Here is an 11,268-nt window from a genome sequence, read left to right as displayed (position 1 = left end):
ATTGGGTGGGGGTGGGGGGCAGCCATTGGGGGGAGGGCCTCCAGTGGGTGGGGGGGGCAGCCATTGGGTGGGGGTGGGGGGCATTCATTGGGTGGGGGTGGGGGGCATCCATTGGGTGTGGGGGGGGCAGCCATTGGGGGGGGGAGGGGCAGCCATTGGGTGGGGGTGGGGGGCAGCCATTGGGGGGGGGCATCCAGTGGGTGAGGGGGGGACAGCCATTGGGGAGGGGGGGCACCCATTGGATGGGGGGGGCATCCATTGGGTGGGGGTGGGGGGCACCCATTGGGGGAGGGGGCACCCATTGGGTGGGGGTGGGGGGCATCCATTGGGTGGGGAGCAGCCATTGGGGAGGGGCACCCATTGGGTGGGCACCTATGGACGAGGGGGGCACCTATTCGGGGGGGGGGGGCAGCCATTGGGTGGGGATGGGGGGCATCCATCGGGTGGGGAGCACCCATTGGGGAGGGGGGGGCATCCATTGGGGGGGGGGCACCCTTGGGGGGGGGGGGCACCGATGGACGAGGGGGGCACCGATTCGGGGGGGGGGGCCGCCATTGGATGGGGGGGGGGGGCATCCATTGGGGGGGGGCATCCATTGGGGGGGGGTCATTGGGGGAGGGGCATCCATTGGGTGGAGGGGGCACCCTTGGGGGGGGGGGGCATCCATTGGGGAGGGGGGGCACCCTTGGGTGGGGGTGGGGGGCATCCATTGGGGGGGGCACCCATTGAGGAGGGGGGGGTCACCCATGGAGGAGGGGGGCACCCATTGATTGGGGGGGTCACCCATTGGGGAGGGGGCACCCATTGATTGGGGGGGTCACCCATTGGGTGTGGGGTCACCCATGGAGGAGGGGGTCACCCATTGGGGGGGGTCACATCCTGCTCTGACCACCCCCCTCGCTGAGGACATGGGGGGGGTATGAGGCGGGGGGGCACCCATTTGAGGGGGGAAGGCACCCATTGGGGGGGTCCCATCCTTCTCTGCCCCCCCATCCCCATCCCCATTTATCCCCCCCCCCCTTGCAGACGTGGACCCAGTGACGCTGGGGCTCTCCTGCCTCTTGGCCATCCTGGTGCTGGCACTGGGGCTGCTGGGGCTGCTGGGGCACCGCAGGTAATGGGGGGGGGGTGGTTATGGGGGGGTTATGTGGGGGGGGTCCTGGGTTTGTGCCCCCCCCACAATGGGGTCACTGCTGCCCCCCAGGCTGCTGCAGGAGAAGCTTTGGCCCCCGGTGCCAGGCCCTGAGAGGGAGTTTGAGGGGCTCTTCAGTGCCTATGGGGGCAACTTCCAGGTATGGGGGGGGGGGGGGGGTGATGGGGGGCAAGGGGGGTGATGGGGGGCACATTGGGGGTGGGATAGAAGGGGGAGATGGGGGTTAAAGGGACCCCAGTTTGAAGGGTGCAATGAAAGGGGGGGTGTTTGGGGGGGTCTATATTAATGGGGGGAGTATTTGGGGGGTTTACCACAAAGGGGGGGGTCCTGCATCAATGGGATGGGTTATTGGGGTACCACAAAGGGGGGGGGGTCCTGCATCAATGTGGGGGTATTTGGGGGGGGTAGAGGTGCATCAATGGGATGAGTTATTGGGGGGGGGGGGGTGCATCAATGTGGGGGTATTTGGGGGGTCTATATTAATGGGGGGTATTTGGGGTACCACAAAGGGGGGGGTACATCAATGGGGTGGGTTATTGGGGTACCACAAAGCGGGGGGGGTCCTACATCAATGTGGGTGTATTTGGGGGGGGTACCACAAAGGGGGGGATGTCCCTACATCAATGGGGGGGTATTTGGGGGGGGTACCACAAAGGGGGGGGTCCTGCATCAATGGGGGGTATTTGGGGTACCACAAAGAGGGGGGGGGGCTACATCAATGAGGTGGGTTATTGGGGTACCACAAAGGGGGGGTGTCCTGCATTAATGGGGTGGGTTATTGGGGGGGTACTACAAAGAGGGGGGGGTCCTGCATCAATGGGATGGGTTATTGGGGTACCACAAAGCGGGGGGTTCCTACATCAATGGGGTGGGTTATTGGGGTACCACAAAGGGGGGGGTCCTGCATCAATGGGGGGGTATTTGGGGTTCCACAAAGGGGGGGGGCACTACATCAATGGGATGGGTTATTGGGGTACCACAAAGGGGGGGTGTCCTGCATTAATGGGGGGGTATTTGGGGGGGGTACCACAAAGGGGGGGGCCTGCATCAATGGGATGGGTTATTGGGGTACCACAAAGGGGGGGTCCTGCATCAATGGGGTGGGTTATTGGGGTACCACAAAAGGGGGGGGTCCTGCATCAATGGGGTGGGTTATTGGGGTACCACAAAGGGGGGGGTCCTGCATCAATGGGGTGGGTTATTGGGGTACCACAATGGGGGGGGTCCTGCATCAATGGGGGGGTCCCAAAGGGGGGAAAAACCTTTATCAATAGGGGGTTATGGTTATTGGGGGGGTACCACAAAGGGGGGGGGGTCCTGCATCAATGGGATGGGTTATTGGGGTACCACAAAGGGGGGGGTCCTGCATCAATGGGGTGGGTTATTGGGGTACCAATAAAGGGGGGGGATCCTGCATCAATGGGGTGTGTTATTGGGGTACCACTAAAGGGGGGATGCTCTCTAACACCTCATCCCCCCCCCAGCTCTGGCTCTGCCACGGGGTTGGGGCTCCCTGGACCCCTCCGGGGGGCCCCCCCGAAGCCGAGGAGCTGCCGAGCACCGTGGAGGAAGTGGGGCCCCCCCCAGGCAAGGGGCCGCCCCCCCCCCCCCCCCCCCCCCCCCCCCGAGGGGGACCCCCCCTGTACCCCCCCCAGCGCCGGACCCTCACCCGCCTCCAGCTTTGAGTACACGCTCTTTGACCCCGGCTCTGCCCTTCTGACCCCCAGAGGAGCCCCCCCCGGACCCCCCCCGGACCCCCCCCATGGCTCTTACGCCAACCTGGCCCCCCTGAAAGGGGCCCCCTTTAAATGGGTGGATGGGGACCCCCCCGCTGATGGGGACCCCCCCACCTACGTCATCTGCTCTTAAATGGGGGGGGGGGGAACGGGACGCGTGCTCTGATGTCATGTGGGATGCTGTGATGTCACGCTGGAGGGGATGTGTCATAGTGATGTCACACTGTGATGTCATAACGGGGGGGATGCGTCACTGTGATGTCACCCGGATGCTGTGACAAGGAAGGGGGGGTGTCAAAAGGATGCCACCCCCCTGTTGTTACCCTGATGGACAGTGGGGGGGTGGGGGGGGTGTCACCCGCTTCTCTTTGCTTTGGGGTTGAATTCCTGTTGTCAATAAACCGAAGGATTGGATGATGTGTCACTGCATCCCTGTGTCACTGCATCCGTCACTGCATCCCTGTGTCACTGCATCCCTGTGTCACTGCATCCCTGTGTCCCTGCATCCCTGTCCCTGCATCCCTGTGTCACCGCATCCCTGTGTCACTGCATCCCTGTCACTGCATCCCTGTGTCACTGCATCCCTGTCACTGCATCCCTGTCACTGCATCCCTGTGTCACTGCATCCCTGTGTCACTGCATCCCTGTGTCACTGCATCCCTGTGTCACTGCATCCCTGTCACTGCATCCCTGTCACTGCATCCCTGTCACTGCATCCCTGTGTCACTGCATCCCTGTCACTGCATCCCTGTCACTGCATCCCTGTCACTGCATCCCTGTGTCACTGCATCCCTGTCACTGCATCCCTGTGTCACTGCATCCCCGTCACTGCATCCCCGTCACTGCATCCCTGTGTCATTGCATCCCTGTCACTGCATCCCTGTCACTGCATCCCTGTCACTGCATCCCTGTGTCACTGCATCCCTGTCACTGCATCCCTGTGTCACTGCATCCCTGTCACTGCATCCCTGTGTCACTGCATCCCTGTGTCACTGCATCCCTGTCACTGCATCCCTGTCACTGCATCCCTGTGTCACTGCATCCCTGTCACTGCATCCCTGTCACTGCATCCCTGTGTCACTGCATCCCTGTCACTGCATCCCTGTCACTGCATCCCTGTCACTGCATCCCTGTCACTGCATCCCTGTGTCACTGCATCCCTGTCACTGCATCCCTGTCACTGCATCCCTGTCACTGCATCCCTGTGTCACTGCATCCCTGTCACTGCATCCCTGTGTCACTGCATCCCTGTCACTGCATCCCTGTGTCACTGCATCCCTGTGTCACTGCATCCCTGTCACTGCATCCCTGTGTCACTGCATCCCTCTCACTGCATCCCTGTCACTGCATCCCTGTCACTGCATCCCTGTCACTGCATCCCTGTGTCACTGCATCCCTGTCACTGCATCCCTGTGTCACTGCATCCCTGTGTCACTGCATCCCTGTCACTGCATCCCTGTGTCACTGCATCCCTGTGTCACTGCATCCCTGTCACTGCATCCCTGTGTCACTGCATCCCTGTCACTGCATCCCTGTCACTGCATCCCTGTATCCCTGCATCCCTGTCACTGCATCCCTGTGTCACTGCATCCCTGTGTCACTGCATCCCTGTCACTGCATCCCTGTGTCACTGCATCCCTGTGTCACTGCATCCCTGTCACTGCATCCCTGTATCCCTGCATCCCTGTCACTGCATCCCTGTCACTGCATCCCTGTGTCACTGCATCCCTGTGTCACTGCATCCCTGTGTCACTGCATCCCTGTCACTGCATCCCTGTGTCACTGCATCCCTGTCACTGCATCCCTGTCACTGCATCCCTGTGTCACTGCATCCCTGTGTCACTGCATCCCTGTCACTGCATCCCTGTGTCACTGCATCCCTGTCACTGCATCCCTGTCACTGCATCCCTGTGTCACTGCATCCCTGTGTCACTGCATCCCTGTCACTGCATCCCTGTGTCACTGCATCCCTGTGTCACTGCATCCCTGTGTCACTGTATCCCTGTCACTGCATCCCTGTCACTGCATCCCTGTGTCACTGCATCCCTGTCACTGCATCCCTGTATCCCTGCATCCCTGTGTCACTGCATCCCTGTCACTGCATCCCTGTGTCCCTGCATCCCTGTGTCACTGCATCCCTGTCACTGCATCCCTGTCACTGCATCCCTGTGTCACTGCATCCCTGTCACTGCATCCCTGTGTCACTGCATCCCTGTGTCACTGCATCCCTGTGTCACTGCATCCCTGTCACTGCATCCCTGTCACTGCATCCCTGTGTCACTGCATCCCTGTCACTGCATCCCTGTGTCACTGCATCCCTGTGTCACTGCATCCCTGTGTCACTGCATCCCTGTCACTGCATCCCTGTCACTGCATCCCTGTGTCACTGCATCCCTGTGTCACTGCATCCCTGTCACTGCATCCCTGTGTCACTGCATCCCTGTCACTGCATCCCTGTGTCACTGCATCCCTGTCACTGCATCCCTGTCACTGCATCCCTGTGTCACTGCATCCCTGTATCCCTTCATCCCTGTATCCCTGCATCTCTGTATCCCTGTGTCGTGATTTAAACCCACTCAGGTAACTCATTCACTCACTTCCCGGAGGGACGGAGAGGAGAACCAAAAGAACGCAACTCCCCGGGTTGAGATCAGATCAGTTCAGTAACTAAGATATAACACAAATCACTGCTGCTACCACCAATGATGACAAAGGAAATAACAAGGGAAGGGAATACAACACCTCAGCACCAGCCCACCGATAACTCACCCCCAGCTCACCCCCAGTTCCATCCTGGCCATGACGTGCTGTGCTATGGAACACCTCTGTGGTCACTTTGGGTCAGGAGTCCTGTCTCGGCTTCCTCTCCTCCCTGGCAGAGCAGGAGGCTCACAAAGTCCTCGGCCAAACCAAAGCGTCGGTGTTATCAGCTCTGTTCCCAGGCCGAAAGCCCAAACACCGCACTGCAATGGTTACCATGGAGGAGAAACGGGAGTGCTGGCGCCGAACACAGGGCAGCGGCGCAGTTGAGGGTGCTGTTCGCCTTGGGCAGCGAGATGAACGGGGTCACCAGGGGCTCCTGCCCCATAACGGCCTACGGGAGGGTGGCGGCGGTGGAAGGGACCTGACCCAGGTACAGCATCCCCAGAGCAGGACATTGGACATGAGGGAGGACCCAAAGCATCTCCAATAGAGAACATGGACATCGTGAAGGACCCCAACCCAACCTCATCACCCCATTATGGAACACTGGACATCAGGAAGGACCCAAACCATCTCCATTAGAGAACATTGGACATGGGGGAGGACCCAAAGCATCTCCATTAGAGAACATTGGACATGAGGGAGGACCCAAAGCATCTCCATTAGAGAACATTGGACATGAGGGAGGACCCAAAGCATCTCCATTAGAGAACATGGACATGAGGGAGGACCCAAAGCATCTCCATTAGAGAACATTGGACATGAGGGAGGACCCAAAGCATCTTCATTAGAGAACAGGGACATGAGGGAGGACCCAACCCAACCCCATTACAGAACATTGAGCATCGTGAAGGACCCCAACCCAACCCCATTACAGAACATTGGACATCATGAAGGACCCAACCCAACCCCATCACCGAACATTGAGCATCGTGAAGGACCCCAACCCAACCCCATCACCGAACACTGGGCATCGTGAAGGACCCCAACCCAACCCCATCACCGAACATTGAGCATCATGAAGGACCCCAACCCAACCCCATTAGAGAACATTGAACATCGTGAAGGACCCAAAGCATCTCCATTAGAGAACATTGGACATGAGGGAGGACCCAACCCAACCCCATTACAGAACATTGAGCATCGTGAAGGACCCCAACCCAACCCCATCACCGAACATTGGACATCGTGAAGGACCCCAACCCAACCCCATTAGAGAACACTGGACATCGTGAAGGACCCAAAGCATCTCCATTAGAGAACATTGGACATGAGGGAGGACCCAACCCAACCCCATTACAAAACACTGGACATCGTGAAGGACCCCAACCCAACCCCATCACCAAACATGGACATCGTGAAGGAACCCAACCCAACCCCATTACAGAACATGGACATCAGGAAGGACCGAAACCATCTCCAATAGAGAACATGGACATCGTGAAGGACCCCAACCCAACCCCATCACTGAACATTGAGCATCGTGAAGGACCCCAACCCAACCCCATCACTGAACATTGAGCATCGTGAAGGACCCCAACCCAACCCATAGCTGAACATTGAGCATCGTGAAGGACCCCAACCCAACCCCATTACAGAACATTGAGCATCGTGAAGGACCCCAACCCAACCCCATTACAGAACATTGAGCATCATGAAGGAGCCCAACCCAACCCCATCACCGAACATTGAGCATCGTGAAGGACCCCAACCCAACCCCATCACCGAACATTGAGCATCGTGAAGGACCCCAACCCAACCCCATTACCGAACATTGGACATGAGGGAGGACCCAACCCAACCCCATTACAGAACATTGAGCATCGTGAAGGACCCCAACCCAACCCCATAGCAGAACATGGACATCAAAAAGGACCCCTCAATCACCTCCATCGCCGAACATGGACATCGTGAAGGAACCCAACCCAACCCCATCACCGAACATGGACATTGTGACGAACCCCAACCCAACCCCATTACAGAACATTGGACATCGTGAAGGACCCAAAGCATCTTCATTAGAGAACATGGACATGAGGGAGGACCCAAAGCATCTCCATCACCGAACATGGACATTGTGAAGGACCCAAACCCAACCCCATCATCACCGAACATTGGACATTGTGAAGGACCCCAACCCAACCCCATTAGAGAACATTGGACATGAGGGAGGACCCAAAGCAGCTTCATTAGAGAACACCGGACATGAGGGAGGACCCAAAGCATTTTCATTAGAGAACATGGTCATTGTGAAGGACCCCAACCCAACCCCATCACCGAACATTGGACATCGTGAAGAACCCCAACCCAACCCCATTACTGAACATTGAGCATCGTGAAGGAACCCAACCCAACCCCATCACCGAACATTGGACATCGTGAAGAACCCCAACCCAACCCCATTACAGAACATTGGACATCGTGAAGGACCCAAAGCATCTATATTAGAGAACATTGGACATGAGGGAGGACCCAACCCAACCCCATTACAGAACATTGAGCATCGTGAAGGACCCAACCCAACCCCATCACCGAACATTGAGCATCGTGAAGGACCCCAACCCAACCCATAGCCGAACACGGACACCAGAACGGACCCCCCCATCACCCCCATCCTTCCCTTCCCCTTTTCACCTCCCCTCCAAGCTCTTCTCCCGCGCGATCACGGCCTCCTCGAACTTGATCATGAGCGTGGTGCCCTTGTGCCAGTGCGCCGTGACCTTGGCGGGGAAGCCGCTGGCGCCCAACACGGCCTCCAGCAGGCCGGCCGTGAAGGCGGCGCAGTTGAGGGTGCTGTTCTCCTTGGGCACCGAGATGAAGGTGTTCACCAAAGGTTCCTTCTCGATGACGTAATAGGTGCGAGCGTCGTCGTTGGCTTGTTCCAATTTATCGGCTTCTTTCCCAAAAAGAGCTTTCCATAAAGGCCCTTTGACGAAGAGGAGGATGTGCAAAACCTTCGTCTCGCGCCGACCGCTCTTCTCCCGGGCTACCAAGGCGTCGAGGACTCGAGCCCCTACTTGATGGCCCAAGTGAGCCAAGCGGGTTTGGAGCTCGCCTACGGAGTACACCCGGCTCTGACTGTACTGCACCAGCTCCGAGAAGAGCAAAGCGAAGGCGCTCAGCGTCACCTCGCCCCGCGTCCGGCCCAGCGCCCGTTCCAGCGCCGATGATTTGGTCCGGGTGAAGCGGGTTTCCATCTGTAAAGTGTGTGGGGGGGGGGTATGGGGGGGAAAGGGGGTTAATGGGGGGTTGGGGGGGGGTAATGGGGTGATGGAGGAGGTTTGGGGGGTTAATGGGGTGTTGGAGGGGGTCAATGGGGTGATGGAGGGGGTTAATGGGGGTTAATGGGGGTTAATGGGGGGGTTAATGGGGGTTCAATGGGGGGGTCAGTGGGGTGTTAATGGGGGGCAATGTGGGGGGTTAATGGGGGGGTTAATGGGGGGGTTGGGGGGGTTAATGGGGGGGGTCAATGGGGGGGTGTTAATGGGGGGGTTAATGGGGTGATGGAGGGGGGTTAATGGGGGGTTGGAAGGTGTTAATGGGGTGATGGAGGGGGGTTAATGGGGGGTTGGAGGGGGTTAATGTGGGGGTTGGGGGGGTTAATGGGGGGTTAATGGGGGGGTTGGGGGGGTTAATGGGGGGGTTAATGGGGGGGTCAATGGGGGGTTAATGGGGGGGTTGGACGGGTTGGGGGGGGAAAGGTGAGGGGGTTAATGGGGGGGTTAATGAGGGGTTGGGGGGGTTAATGGGGGGTTGGGGGGGGTTGATGGGGGGTTGGAGGGGGTTGATGGGGTGATGGAGGGGGTTAATGGGGGGGTTGGGGGGGTTAATGGGGGGTTGGACGGGTTGGGGGGTTAATGAGGGGGTTTGGGGGGGTTAATGGGGGGGTTAACGGGGGGGTCAATGGGGGGTCAATGGGGGGGTTGGGGGGGTTAATGGGGGTGATGGAGGGGGGTTAATGGGGGGTTGGAGGGGGTTAATGGGGGGGTTGGGGGGGTTAATGGGGGGGTTAATGGGGGGCTTGGAGGGGGGTTAATGGGGGGGTTGGAAGGGGTTAATGGGGTGATGGAGGGGGTTTGGGGGGGTTAATGGGGGGTTGGAGGGGGGTCACTGGGGTGTCTGAGGGGCTTTCGGAGTGCTTCGGGGGGGGGTCCAGAGGGGTTGAAGGGTTTTGGGGGGTCTGAGAGGCTCAATTGGAGCTAAAGGGGTATGGTGGGGGCCGGGGGGGGCAATGGGGGTCAGTGGGGTTCAATGGGGTTCAATGGGGTCCAACGGTGTTTAATGGGGTTCAATGGGGGTCAGTGGGGCCCAATGGGGGTGCCGGGGGGCTCAATGGGGTTCAATGGGGCTCAGTGGGGCTCAATGGGGTTCACTGGGGCCCAACGGGGTTTAAATGGGTTCAATGGGGCTCAATGGGGTTCAGTGGGGTTCAATGAGGTTCAATGGGGTTCAATGGGGGTCAGAGGGGCCCAATGGGGCTCAATGGGGCTCAATGGGGTTCAATGGGGCTCAGTGGGGTTCAATGGGGTTCAATGAGGTTCAATGGGGCTCAATGGGGGTGCCGGGAGGCTCAATGGGGGTCAGAGGGGCCCAATGGGGCTCAATGGGGCCCAATGGGTCTCAATGGGATTCAATGGGGCTCAATGGGGTTCAATGGGGCCCAATGGGGCTCAATGGGGGTGCCGGGAGGCCCAATGGTGTTCAATGGGGCTCAATGGGGCTCAATGGGGTTCAATGGGGCCCAATGGGTCTCAATGGGATTCAATGGGGCTCAATGGGGCTCAATGGGTCCCAATGGGGTTCAATGGGGGTGCCGGGAGGCCCAATGGGGTTCAATGGGGCCCAATGGGGCTCAATGGGGCCCAATGGGGTTCAATGGGTCTCAATGGGGTTCAGTGGGGCTGAATGGGGTTCAATGGGGCCCAATGGGGCTCAATGGGGCTCAATGGGGTTCAATGGGGCTCAATGGGGGTCAGAGGGGCCCAATGGGGCTCAATGGGTCTCAATGGGTCTCAATGGGGTTCAATGGGTCTCAATGGGGTTCAGTGGGGCTGAATGGGGTTCAATGGGGCCCAACGGGGCTCAATGGGGTTCAATGGGGTTCAATGGGGTTCAATGGGGCTCAATGGGGGTCAGAGGGGCCCAATGGGGTTCAATGGGGCTCAATGGGGCTCAGTGGGGCTCAATGGGGCCCAATGGGTTTCAATGGGGCCCAATGGGGTTCAATGGGGCCCAATGGGTTTCAATGGGTCTCAATGGGTCTCAATGGGGCCCAATGGGGTTCAATGGGTCTCAATGGGGGGGTCCCGGCCCTTTCCCCCCCCCCCCGGTACCGACCCTGCGCCGCTCGCTGCCGCTCTCTCGCTTTACGGCCGGGACTGTCGTAAAAGCCGCTGCTGCGCTCAAAGGGGAGGGGGCGGAGCCAGAGCGGGCGGAGCCACGCCCCTCTCTCATGGCCACGCCCCCTCCGAGGTCATTTGGGGACACGGGGGGGGGGGGAGGAGACCCCCGCCCCTCCCCCCACCGGGCCATCTGGGGCGGCAGCTGGGGGGGGGGTGGGGAACACGCTGACGTCATCAATCACGTCATCGGACTGGCCAATGGGGGGGGGGGAAGGTTTTGGGGGGGGGGGTGTGCACACCGTGACCCACAGTTGGCATTGTGGGGCACCCATGG

At 59.4% G+C, this 11,268-nt stretch overlaps 2 protein-coding genes across 2 annotated transcripts; one reads left to right on the top strand and one right to left on the bottom strand.

Moving 5' to 3' along the window:
• Nucleotides 1-945: 945 nt before the first annotated feature.
• LOC134163571 (erythropoietin receptor-like) lies at nucleotides 946-3,031 on the top strand (the record flags this gene model as incomplete). The annotated part of the gene is made up of 3 exons (XM_062618519.1): nucleotides 946-1,114; nucleotides 1,205-1,292; nucleotides 2,638-3,031. Coding segments are annotated over 3 exons (458 nt in total), but the record flags the coding sequence as incomplete, so codon positions are not given.
• A 5,190-nt stretch (nucleotides 3,032-8,221) lies between these two features.
• On the bottom strand, nucleotides 8,222-10,970 carry TRAPPC5 (trafficking protein particle complex subunit 5). The gene is made up of 2 exons (XM_062618518.1): nucleotides 10,930-10,970; nucleotides 8,222-8,789 (listed from the first exon to the last, which is right to left on the bottom strand). Exon 2 carries the CDS (start codon nucleotides 8,787-8,789, stop codon nucleotides 8,223-8,225), a length of 567 nt encoding a protein of 188 aa, XP_062474502.1. The 5' UTR covers nucleotides 10,930-10,970; the 3' UTR covers nucleotide 8,222.
• Nucleotides 10,971-11,268: the final 298 nt, after the last annotated feature.

The sequence above is a fragment of the Pezoporus occidentalis genome, unplaced genomic scaffold (assembly GCF_034315485.1).
Source record: "Pezoporus occidentalis ecotype Australia unplaced genomic scaffold, CSIRO_AGI_Poc_V1 ctg2003, whole genome shotgun sequence".
Taxonomy (NCBI): Eukaryota; Metazoa; Chordata; class Aves; order Psittaciformes; family Psittacidae; genus Pezoporus; species Pezoporus occidentalis.
Note: the sequence above shows the minus strand (reverse complement) of the source record. Positions and strands in the feature narration are given on the sequence as shown.